At 45.4% G+C, this 11,749-nt stretch overlaps 5 protein-coding genes across 11 annotated transcripts in view; 3 read left to right on the forward strand and 2 right to left on the reverse strand.

The window, feature by feature from the left end:
* Window positions 1-5,839, forward strand: part of LOC133393876 (ankyrin repeat and ELMO domain-containing protein D) — a 68,131-nt gene extending 62,292 nt beyond the window's left edge. For all 6 annotated transcript variants that reach the window (XM_061660785.1, XM_061660784.1, XM_061660786.1 and 3 more), the window contains 2 exons: window positions 936-1,009; window positions 1,806-5,839. In XM_061660785.1, coding sequence (XP_061516769.1) covers window positions 936-1,009; window positions 1,806-2,004 — 273 coding nt within the window. In that variant the 3' untranslated portion in view covers window positions 2,005-5,839. The remainder of the gene's footprint in view (window positions 1-935; window positions 1,010-1,805) is intronic.
* A 182-nt stretch (window positions 5,840-6,021) lies between these two features.
* On the forward strand, window positions 6,022-8,931 carry LOC133393875 (myosin-11). The gene is made up of 2 exons (XM_061660783.1): window positions 6,022-6,232; window positions 6,514-8,931. Exons 1-2 carry the CDS (start codon window positions 6,073-6,075, stop codon window positions 8,814-8,816), a joined length of 2,463 nt encoding a protein of 820 aa, XP_061516767.1. The 5' UTR covers window positions 6,022-6,072; the 3' UTR covers window positions 8,817-8,931.
* LOC1280827 (cytochrome c oxidase assembly factor 5) lies at window positions 8,830-9,468 on the reverse strand. The gene is made up of 3 exons (XM_320694.4): window positions 9,250-9,468; window positions 9,073-9,174; window positions 8,830-8,997 (listed from the first exon to the last, which is right to left on the reverse strand). The coding sequence occupies exons 1-3, from the start codon at window positions 9,352-9,354 to the stop codon at window positions 8,956-8,958; spliced, it is 249 nt and encodes an 82-aa protein (XP_320694.3). The 5' UTR covers window positions 9,355-9,468; the 3' UTR covers window positions 8,830-8,955.
* Window positions 9,469-9,707: 239 nt separating this feature from the next.
* On the forward strand, window positions 9,708-11,360 carry LOC4577535 (probable cysteine--tRNA ligase, mitochondrial). The gene has a single exon (XM_001238360.3). The coding sequence runs from the start codon at window positions 9,766-9,768 to the stop codon at window positions 11,335-11,337; it is 1,572 nt and encodes a 523-aa protein (XP_001238361.3). The 5' UTR covers window positions 9,708-9,765; the 3' UTR covers window positions 11,338-11,360.
* LOC1280825 (proteasome-associated protein ECM29 homolog) overlaps window positions 11,228-11,749 on the reverse strand; it is a 33,897-nt gene continuing 33,375 nt past the window's right edge. The window contains exons 9-10 of one of the 2 annotated variants that reach the window (XR_009766452.1): window positions 11,413-11,720; window positions 11,228-11,349 (exon numbers count right to left, since the gene is read on the reverse strand). Coding sequence is in view for 1 of the 2 variants with exons in the window: in XM_061660782.1 (XP_061516766.1) it covers window positions 11,515-11,720 (206 nt within the window). In the remaining variant the exon portion in view is untranslated. Of the gene's footprint in view, window positions 11,350-11,377; window positions 11,721-11,749 lie in introns of those variants that run through there. The other variant, XM_061660782.1, reaches the window with a different exon arrangement.

Below are 11,749 nucleotides of genomic sequence, written 5' to 3' on the forward strand. Positions count from 1 at the left end.
CGGCAACCAAAATAAGATGTTAAAATGGTTTTATGAACCATGGCCACACTCCACAAATCAAACTTCTGGCACGCCACTTCCCCGTTTTTAACGGGTGGCCCTATTATCATGCAACTCATCACTCCTTGGCAGAGAGATAGCGCCGTAGAGCACTGTAAGTGTCTCGTTAAACTCAAACCACAAACACACACAAACCGCCAACAGGAGCCATTAACGTTGGCGTGTAATAAACACACATGCACCCGACACAACAATAATAATAACTCCGTCAGCAGGCAAACAGATCTGCCGGCACCGAACGAACGATCAATACATGGACGCTTCACCGCATGGCGTATGAGGTGTGCTACTAGTTACCACACCGTGTACATAAACTTTCCCTCACCAGTCATCAAAAGTCGGTAAATCACGGTAAACTTATACATTTCCTCCTCATCTTGCATCCTGCGCGTCTTTCCCTTCTGTCCTAGCATTTTCCCTCCAAAAAGGCAGCCCCGAGCACGCGCCCGTTGCCATGGGCCGGCGCGATCGTCTTGCCCGTGAACAAGCAATGGAAACCGCAAATAACTCACTCCACACACACACACACACATAGCTACCAAAAATGTGTGTATGTGCGCTTTACCGCCACCCGCTGATCAGATTAAATAAACGATCCAAACAACAAACTTTTCCCTTCGGGGTCGGGGAAACATTGACACGGCCACTGGGAAACGGCAACAACATTACACTGCGGCCCCGGCATTCGGCCCCGGCACATGGCTGGCAGTATTTTTGTTTTCCAAAAATTCAATTAACACAAATAAAGGTTATGGTGTGTGGTGGTGGTTATGGTTTGGAGCGATGAAGCGTTTGAGCTGAAACGTCCATTTCCATTCAATAATATCGCTTCGTCTTCGCTCTCTTCTTTCTTCTCATGCATGTGTTTTGCGCAGGTGTACGAAGGTGATGATGGAGAACGCTTCGAGCGTAACTGGCTGTACTGGACCGGTGCCAGGATGATTTACAGGTAGGGAATTGAATGCGAACGGTGCGATGTCATCTGGTTTGGCTGACACTGGCAAAACTGTTTTACGATAAGATGTAATGACTGAGTTGATCAAAATATTACAGGGTTTCCCACAATTTTTTGATCGTATCCCATAGATGTTTGGTTCTTTCCCATAATTTATTGGTATTTTCCGATTGGATATTGGATTGCAATTGGACCAAAAAATTCTGGGAAACGGTCAAAAAATCGTGGGAACGCACCAAAAAAATATTAGAACCCACCAAAAATTGATAGGAACCAACCAATAAATCGTGGGAAACCCTGTAACATTTTCTGCGAGTTATTTGAGGGATTTATCTTATTTTTTGGTCATATCTGTTAACCGTTAGTAATATTTGTTCTTGACTTAATTTATCTTATTTGTTGTTATTTATTTCTATCTGCTTGTTTGTTGTTTTTATTTTAATTTTCCCTTTTTCTCATTTCATTTGTATTCGTATATTATTTTACGAATTTTGCAAGTCTTTACAAAATTACTTTGTTCAATTGTATTACGTTTTATGTTTTTACGCGTGAAATTTGGTATAAATATTGATTTTTTTTCATTAATTTTTAGGCTCAATCAGTTCTTGTTTTCACTTATACTCGTTTTCTATTTCTTTCCATTTCATTAGTTATTTTACAAGTTCAAAAAAAAAGTCAAAAAAATAAATCAAAACTATTCAAAAATGATAAAGTCTACTAATAACTGTTTCATCGTTACTACAATTGTACACTTACTTATTACTTTTCTCTTTTTTCGCACCCTTCAAAGGTACCTTCCCAAAACGGCCGGTCTGCGGAGAATAACGCTTCACAAAAGTGTATCGTCGCGCGGCGACAAGATGTATCTGCTGCTGTGCGAATGTGCCGACCTGCTCAAGGATCTGTCGGCGGCTGCCCTGCTCATACCGGCCCTTCGCGCACGGTTATGTGGCTACACGGGACTGTACCGGCCAATTCAAACCTTCTGAAGCCTCCGCCATCGTTTCCATCCAATCGGTAAACTACTTTTCCGCGCTCTGATAACTTCTACTGACACACGCCTGCCAATCGAACGTGTTGCGCTTGTCCAACAGAAGAAGAAAAAACAACAAATTCCACAAAACCATAGGCGCAAAAAAGCAACACAAAAAATGCAAAAATGGTTGTGTAATTGTGTAATCATCAATACAGTAGGGTAAGTAAAATTTCACTCGCCACAGAGCCTGCACACGGCTCAATATTATCTTCTCCTGAAAGTGCTGAGTAAACTCGAATAATGAGTTGCGGCACCAGAGCACACGATAGATAGCGCATCGACAGTAGCTGTGTGTCCTTTACATCAAACAATTCAATTTATCGAATGATTAGTACTTAATAATTTAATGGAAAAAAGCAACAACCATCACGTCTCTAGTGATTTTGGAATACGCGCGAAAGTTATAGATAAAAAAAAAAAAACAAAACTCACGCCCCACAAATAATATTGCGCTTGAAGGGAATAGATATATTGTACAAATAGGGTGCAGTAGAAGACCAAAAACCAAACCACTGTGGTAACGCAGTCTGGTTGCCTACTCTCAGGCGTTTAAGAACAACAGACAAACAGACAAACAGCAAAACTTCTACTGCATAACACTTAAGTCACTACGCCGTGCCAGTAGCATATGAGTATAGTTAAAACAGTCACAGGCCGTCGTGGTGTCGTAGATGGAGGAAGCGGCCATACACCATACTGCCAACGTTGGCCCTGGAGACCGTGTTAGTAATATTCGTTTGATATGAAGGATAAGTTTCACCACACCAAAACCACTCAACTGCAAGCGGTAGTTGAATTATCGATGCGCCAAAATACTTACAAAACTTACGCAGACCGCAGGCAGCCGTAGTTTTACCGAACAAACGAAAAAAAAAAATACACAAAAACAACCACCAGGAATGAGATGGTTTCACACGACCGCAATGGAATACAATCATGCTGATCTGATTAGTTCGTATTTACATAAGCGTCCTTTTCCATATACAACGTTGCATCACAGAAGAAAAGAAAACCCAAATTGGCTGCAAAACACACCTGCAAACTGTAAAATAGGAATCTATAAAACATGGAACTTAGTTCTATTCCTACTCTCGTATCTAATATATTCTCTTTTTTTTGAATACATATAAGCCTAACACATATGCCTACAGACATGAAAACGTGACATAAACGATTTTCAAAAATGTTTAAATAAACCTTCTTTTTACTGTTCATCAACGACACCTCTTCAACTCACAGCTTGCAGCCTTATCGACATATTTAAACACACTCCAAACGGTACGACAATTGCTCAATGATGCCCGAAGGTTGAGGGTCGCCGGAAGATTGATACAAGTTTAAAAAGAGCTGTGGTCCAAATTTGTTGTTAGTTTTTGTGCATAAGTTCGTATAATATCGTATGATGAAAACAGAGCCTCAAAAGCGTGTGCACCCACATTTGTTAAGGAATATTTTTCCCTCTACTTACTGAATATGCTTTAACGAGATATCGTAACGATGAGCACGATCAACACTAGTGCCACCTAACATAGTTATTTAAAGGCAAATCGATTAACTGCAGAACATATTTGTCAAAGAACTATAAAAAGAAACATATTTTAAAGGCAAAGTACACCAAAACCACAAGTGGGAGTGTAATTCAGCAAAAGCAAACCAGCTAGCAAACGCTTCTCTAAGAGAAACGAAAAAGTTAATGAGAAAAAAAACAACAAACAAACAGTGAAATGACCAAAGCGTCGTAAAAAGAAGTATAAAAATTTGGAAGAAGTAAATAAAAAGATAAAAACAAACACATGGATCAATATATTTATAATGCTTCCGACGGTAGTAGGTACGGAGAAACCAAGCCACTTCTTGCCACAAACAATGTTACCATGCAAACAAATGCATACGCTTTGCTCGTCTGAGCGATCCGATAAGCTGTCTAGATAAGCGAACGTAAAGAAATGTGCTTAGTTATAGATAAAAAAGGGGGCAAACAATGTGCTGAACAAGAACGAACATAGGAACGAAAAATGTAGCGAAAATCGTAAAGCAAGAATTAGAAAACATTACAAAAAAATGTATAGCCCGGCATAAGATTTTTTATAACCGATTTCAAATTTCCAATTTTACTAGAGTAGTAAAACAAGAAAAACGTATAATGGAAAGATAGCGGTAAAAAGCGAATTAGAACGAACAACTATTGCAAACAAATACACAAAAACAACACGAAAACAAAAAAACATGTCCCAAATTGTCGAAAGCGAAAAGATAAAGAGAAGAGAGAAAGAAAGAAAGATATAAATACGCTTATATACATAAATGCCGAAACTCTCTTTAACTCTTTCCTTCTTTTGATAGAGCTTTAGAAACGGTTGGAAACATCTTTAGCCCATCCTCTGAGATAAGAATAGAGCAGAACTGTAAAGAGAATCGTAAAACACACGTATAAACTGCGATCGTTTTGTGAAGGTTTTTTTTTTTGTTATTTGTGTGCAAACATAGTTTTTCAACATTTTTGTGACCAAAATATGGGAGATTACTTTCGAATTAGATCGATACAAAAACCTGATAACTTACGTATGGTTCACTTTCTCTCCACTCATTATCGCATTTTTTAAAGCATGCTAAAAAATACACACAAAATAATGGAAAATGTACAACCGAGTCAATAAAAAGGAGGAAGAAAACACCTTCTCAAATCGCTAATCGTCACGAAAGGTCTAAAAAGACGAAGCAAATAAACCCAAAATCAGTTTAGAAAATAAAAACCTCCGCGAAGGAGGATGCGATTTAACCCATTAAACTTTCTACTTATCGCTTGTAATCGCATATAGCGCAATGCAAAAAGCAAAATGGGCCAGTCAGGATGTCAGATCGTTCATGCAAAACTTTACCTTGCAACGGAGCGCAAAAGATGGCAAGAGAGGCAAGTTGCAAAAGGTGAAACCGAAGAACAGATGGAAAATGGCCCCGACAAAAAAAGCCCCAAAAGAAGAAACACACTTTAACGAGAAGAAGAAAAAAACTTGCAATGCTGTGATACTGATACATTTTAATGAAGTTAATTAAATCTAAATGCCCAGCATTCGCTGGCTGCCCTGCCCCTGCTGCCGCCGTTTGCTGCTGTCGCTCTGGCACCGCACCGATTGCTGCTGCACACTAACACGTTCGTTCGTTTGTTCACCCGGTCCCGGGGTACGGAAGAAAAGAGCAAGGTGGGGGGACACGTTTTGAGAAAGGTCAGGGTGGTGGTGGTGGTGGTGGTTATTGGCGCGAATGGTTCAAGATTTATCAAATTACACCTAACGGCGCAGAGAACAGAACCGCTTCTAACTCTTCGTTGTTTCGTTACGTTTAGAGTTTGTTCGATTGTTAGTTCTTTTTAAATGGCTAATTTTTTACTCATTTAGTTTCTTCTTTTTTGCTATTTTCTTATATAAAGTTTAAAAGACTATTTCGTAGCTATCATTTTATTTGCGCAATTGCAAACTGTCCGACAGTAAATTTTCAAAATTTAACCACTTTGAATGTTTTACCACCCAAACAATGTTTAAACGTACCTAAAAGTTACCGAATTATTGTGATTTTAAATTGACACAGCTACAAACAAAAGTCTATAACAGAGTGGCAACATAAAGATGAACACTGGGAAAAGGGAAAATCACAACAAGATGAAGCAAAAAAAAAACCAGCAGAGCCGAGGAATGTTGAACAAGCATCCCACAGATTCTAGAACAGTTGATCAGATGGAAATAAAGCAGCCATGTAAGAACAAATAAGAAAATAAACCAATAAACAAATTATTTAAATTGTGTTCGTGCTTCTGAGCCCCGTTTGAACGAACAAAATACGTTGAGAAATGCAACAGCGCATAACCCTTATCCTTCAAAACACCAACACATGGTCACCATAGCGACGGTAGCTAGCGGAAGAATTGTAAACAAAAACGTACCGCGTCCCTTTAGGGACGACCGATCGACCCCCTTCTTCCTGTCAGTTGCGCAAAACATCTCGACCAAAAAGTGCCACCAGAAAAATGCCCGATTCCTCTCGAACGCTCGGCGATATCGACGAGATCGATAGTGCCGAGCTGCGGACACAGCTGAGGAACTGGATCGAAGAGGAAGGCATCGAGACGAACATTCAGCTGCAGATGAAGAAAAATTTAATCGAAAAAATGAGCCGTACCGCTCTCGGTAAGCATCCACCCACTGCACAGGGCGTCTCTTATAGGGTTTTCCAGAAGTTCTCATAGCTGTGGGACACTTTATTGAGTCTTTCCTGCGTGAAATGAACCTAATGTAATGGGAATTGGACTCTGTAGCACCCTTGTTGGGCAAATCCAATAGGAATATCCAAGGAGCTTCAATTTTCAGTTCGATTTCCCATAAGAGTCAAGTAAGTGTCCCACAACTATGAGAACCGCTGGAAAACCCTGTAACACTCTTCCCTTCCTAACGGTTGTGTTACTTTGTAGGGAAGAAAATCGCCCTCAAGCTGCAGACCCAGCAGGGCATTGTGCTGTCCCCGCTCGTGCTCGTGCTGAACACGCTCGTGGCCGAATTTCTCTACACACAAAACTGCCACTTTTCATTGTCCATCTTCACGAACGAGGTACCGTTCAAGAACACGCTGCCCGACTTTACCCGGTCGGCCAAGTTTCGGCTGAGCCGGACCGAGCTGGGCGAAATCTTCGAAGCGCTCGGCATCGAACACTACGACGGGCTGGTGGAGAAGTACGACAAGTTCGGCTCCGGCCAGGGCAGCCGCTCACTCCTGTACATCGTGTTCAAGACAATCCTGGCGGCCGTCAAGACGCAGGAAGCAAAGTTACGCCACCTTAAGCGGCTAGACAAACGGAAAACATCCGCCCAGACGCTGCTGAAGAAGCTGGAGGTGGAAAAGCTTCACAAGAACGTGGAAAAACTGCTCCACCGGGTAAAAGCCGTTGGCAAAGCGATTGTGGAGCTGGAAAAGAGTCAACAGCAAACGGTACAGGATGGCGCGAACGGGGAGCAGGAGAAAAACATGAACGAGCAGCCGACCCCAGACGATGACCAGTCCGCCCGTTCGTTGCGCGTTTGTTCGGAGAATGTTTGCAAGCTAGTCGAACGGTTGGAAACGTGTACGAAAATGTTCGAACAGCTCATCGAAACCGTACGCCAGCAACGCACGGAAGATGGGCAGGAAAAGGGCGAGCTCGACGATGAGATTGAAGAGGGCGAACCACGCCGTGACAAGCCAAAAGAAAAGCGAAAGACTTACACCGAGTTCCTGCGGGAGTTGAAAACGACCGAACATGGTAAAAAATATGTGGCGAAACTGCAGAAACAAGTGACCAAACTTCTGGACAAAGAAAAGCATCAAATTGAGGCAAAGTATGAAAAAGAGTTGCGGAAGATTAAGCTGGAATACGAGGAAAAGCTAGCAAAAGCGTTAACGGCAACACGAACAGAAACAATCGCACAACAAACAGCGCTACCCGCAACAATCGTCCGCAGCATTCAAACCGAGCCACACCACCCCATTGATGCTACGAGCGAGGAAAGTCAACATTTTATGCGCAAAATAGACGAAAAGCTTGACGAGCTGTACCGCCAGGAGCGGAACGTGGACGACAAGTTGGCCACGCTGCGGGACGATCTGCAGCGGCAGGAGCAACGGCAAAGCCGCTACTTCGAATCGCTAAAAGCGGCCAAAACGAAGGAAACCAAACTGCAGGTGCTGCACAACGTCGAGCGCGAGCTGATGGCCAACTTCGAGGACGAAACGAACGCCATCATACAGAACGCGAAGCAAACGATCGAGCAGCTGGAGAAGGAAAGCGATAAGATCAATCATTCCTTTCAGCGCTATTTGCGCAAGCAGCGCGAAGACAAGCGGAAGCTTATCGACGAGAAGGTGCAAATCTGGACGCGCTACAACGATGAGAAGCTCGAGCTGAACCAGCGCGAGCTGTTAAACGAAGAGTTTGGGCGGGATATGATGGTGGAGCCTGTTGCGATTGTACCGGAAATTGTGGTACCCATGCATCAGCCGGATACGGGCCGCGAATTCGCAAATCCTTTCCGTGCGTTCGATCCGCTCAAATACCTGAAACAATCGCGTCCGGTCGAAAGCCACACGGTGGATGTTGCGATCGGCACCATATCCGAGGCGGGTATGCAAACATCGACAGCTGATGAAGAGCCAGAAAAGGTGGAAGCGGTGGTGCGACCAATTCCTGCCGCCCGAACGGCCAGCAACGCGCAGCTTTCGGATGTTTTGGCGAAGGACACGCGTGAGCTGCGGCAAAGCATCGAAGAAAATCTGCAAAAGCTAGACCAGATAAGTCGCACGTACTCGAAATCGCAAAGCTCGTCCGACAAGCAGGCGCCGTTTGCGCCTCGCATTGAAGTGGCGCAACCGGCACCGGCTCCACCACTGCCCACGGTAGAACCATCGTCCAATAGAAGCCTGGATGACTGTTCCAGCACTGAGTTGGGTTTGTCGGACGGGGAAGTTGTTTTCCCCTCCGTCCCTACGCACCCAGTTCCCGCTGCAACACTGAACGATTCACACGACCTCATTGACTACGCAACGCAGAACACGCAAAATGAAAAGCGCAAACTAGAACCGGCCACAATGGCGGTTGCTGTGAGCTACAGCGACCTTTCGATCAGCAGCTTCAGTGTCGCCAGCAGCAAACTCACCTACGACAAGAGCCAAAGTTTGGACGGCGAGCTGGATCGCATCTCTACCGGGGCCCGTTCGAATGCATCACAAAACAGCTGGTCGTAAAGCGGGCACCATATTTGTCTTTTTTTAATGCTATATTTTATACACTAACTCATGAAGCTTTAGGGAGGTGTTTTGAACGAAATAAAAACATAACTTTCTTCTCGGGCGACAAAAACGGCCGCTTGCCTGCCGCTTGGCTTTAGTAACCTTTCCTGCCGCGAAATCGCTGTCGATTGTCGAGCTATAAACGAAATATCGAAAGCAAAACGGGTCAATTAGTAACCGTACGGGAACAACAGTACCAATCTGCACCTACCATTGAGCGCTTGCACTCGAAAAAGGTGTTCCGCAGCACGAAGCATTCGCTCGGTACGGAACCATCGGTACGGTTCAGACATTCTCGGGGAGTTTTCTTTTCCTGCAAAAGGGGAGAAACATTGCATTAGTTGTTGGATTTACCTAGAGGAAGAGGTGCTGCTGCACCGGCACTCACCTTCTTGCAGCAGTCACTCTGCAGGAGGCACATCTTCAGATCGGCGCGTACACCGGCACAGGCCGACTTATCGGCCAGCTCCTCGTTTCCCTCGTAGCGCATCATTTTTGTAAAGATTTGTGGTGAATTTTACACAATTTTTACACAAAAAGAGAACCCCCACTGCACCGCGGAAGGATTGTTTTGTTTTTGCAACACAATTTCATAACCAACACTCGCTTGACGGCTCGTTGACAGCAGTGATGCCAAACGTCAATCCGAACATTCAAAGCGACCGTTGTTTTTATTCGAGAAAAAAAGTAATCATTTCTTTTTTAATGTCAAATTAAGCTCTTTTTTGGACAGCAAAGCCTATTTATGCCCTTTAACAGTTTATAAACTACGAAATGTACAAATTGGTATGATAACATGATACGTAATTATTGGACGCCACCGTCACGTCACAATCAGCTGTTTGCACACACACAAACACAGCTGTTTCGATATCGACATATTGCTGCCCAAAAGTGTTTCACCATGTTTCTCCGGGTGTTTCGAAAATATTCCACCGCCAAACTCACCCACGATCTGCGGCTCTACGATGGACGACTCAAGGAAAAGGTTGCTCTACAAATCCACCCCAGCAAGTCGTACCTTTCCTTCTACACCTGCGGCCCCACGGTGTACGATTCGGCCCACATCGGTCACGCCAGTTGCTACGTCCGGCTGGACATTCTGCAGCGCATTCTACGGCATCACTTCCACCTCCCGCTCGTCACCGCGATGAACATCACGGACATTGACGACAAAATAATCGCCCGTGCACTGGAGCAGCAGGTCGACTGGCAGCAGCTCGCAAGCCGGTACGAGGACGAGTTTTGGAGCGACCTGCAGCGGCTGAACGTTCGTGCGCCGGATGTAAAGCTGCGCGTCACCGACCACATTCCCGCGATAATCCGCTTCGTGCAAACGCTCGTTGAGAAAGGTTTCGCCTACAGCACCGCCGACGGGTCGGTTTACTTCGAAACGGCCAAGTACGAACGGTACGGCAAGCTACAGAAGGTCATCATCGAACCGGAAAGCAACGCGTCCAAGGGCCAGAAAAGACATCAGTCGGACTTTGCGCTCTGGAAAGCTTCGAAACCGGGCGAACCATTTTGGACCGCTCAAGGGTTTGCCCAGGGACGCCCGGGCTGGCACATTGAGTGTTCCACGCTCGCTAGCCATCTGTTCGGGCGCGCGCTCGACTTCCATGCCGGTGGGCTCGATTTGCGCTTTCCTCACCACGAGAATGAGGAAACGCAAAGCTGCTGCTATCACGACGTGCCGGACTGGGTGACACACTGGCTGCACACCGGCCAGCTCCATCTCGAGGGCCAGACGCACAAAATGTCCAAATCGCTCAAGAACACGGTCAGCATCGGCGAGCTGCTCGGTGCGTACGGTGCGGACGAGTTCCGCATGCTCTGCCTGCTGTCGCACTATCGCAGCGCGATCGAGTACGGCCCGGAAGCGATGGGGACGGCGCGCAACGTGCTGCGCAAGTTTGCCAGCTTCTTCAGCGACGCCAAAGCCTTCATCGATGGGCTGAAACCGGCAACGTACGATGCGACCACCACGGAAAGCTTGCTGGAAAAGCTTTCAAACACACGGACGACCGTTAGAGAGTTTTTAAAGAACGATTTCAATACCGCCAATTCGGTGTTAGCGCTGGGTGAGCTTGCTTCCAATGTACAGAGGATAATAAACAGCCACGAACCGTCCACCTCTGGCGTCTCGCTCATTGGCTCCTCCAATGTGGGGGCTGTCCTTGCCGTAACGGAATACATCCGGGAGGAGCTTGTCTCCTACGGGGTGCAATCTCTCGACAAACAGTCGCCCCAGCACAGCCGTCAAATGGGAAACGACGCCAATCAATCGCTCGAACAGCTAATCGAAGCGATGGTGGCCACCAGAAGCGAAATTCGCCTGCAAGCGATCGAAACCAAAAACCCTCAACTCTTCAAAGTGTGTGATTTACTGCGAGACCGCTTGAAGCAGGCAAATGTGGAGGTTAAGGATCACGGGAAAACTTCCTCCTGGAACTTCCGAGAGGGTAGCGCGAAATAAAACCGCCATTTTCTGCAAACACACCAACTTCAACAGATCATTTACAATTACCAAACATGTGTCATAATTTATTACCTTGCTGTAAGATTCGTTTTTGACTTTTCTTTTACCATTCACGTGCAATCTCGCGTGGCTGCGCGAACCGAACGTTTATTGCCCAATCCAGTCTAGTGCTGCTCACTTCAGTTTGTCCTCCAAATCCTTCAGCCGGCATTTAATTTCCGGTGCCGTATCTTTCTGCAGCTGCTGCAGAATTTGGGCGAACGTTTGCCGTACCAGACCGAGCTCCAGCTCGACCGTGCCGGCCTCCTTGGCCTTCAGCTTTTTCGTGAGTATCAGCATCACGTTCAGGGCTTCCTTCTTCAGACCGGTGTGCGGTATGGCTGAAAGGAAAAGGGGAAGTGGACGCAAT

Source organism: Anopheles gambiae, chromosome 3 (assembly GCF_943734735.2).
Source record: "Anopheles gambiae chromosome 3, idAnoGambNW_F1_1, whole genome shotgun sequence".
In the NCBI taxonomy this organism is placed as follows: domain Eukaryota; kingdom Metazoa; phylum Arthropoda; class Insecta; order Diptera; family Culicidae; genus Anopheles; species Anopheles gambiae.

Coding starts and splice junctions, on each gene's coding strand:
- LOC133393875 (XM_061660783.1), top strand. CDS start 6,073: ATGCCCGATTCCTCTCGAACGCTCGGCGATATCGACGAGATCGATAGT. Junction 6,233..6,513: donor AATGAGCCGTACCGCTCTCG/GTAAGCATCCAC, acceptor GTTACTTTGTAG/GGAAGAAAATCGCCCTCAAG.
- LOC4577535 (XM_001238360.3), top strand. CDS start 9,766: ATGTTTCTCCGGGTGTTTCGAAAATATTCCACCGCCAAACTCACCCAC.
- LOC1280827 (XM_320694.4), bottom strand. CDS start 9,354: ATGATGCGCTACGAGGGAAACGAGGAGCTGGCCGATAAGTCGGCCTGT. Junction 9,175..9,249: donor AGAGTGACTGCTGCAAGAAG/GTGAGTGCCGGT, acceptor CCCCTTTTGCAG/GAAAAGAAAACTCCCCGAGA. Junction 8,998..9,072: donor TCGAGTGCAAGCGCTCAATG/GTAGGTGCAGAT, acceptor TTTCGTTTATAG/CTCGACAATCGACAGCGATT.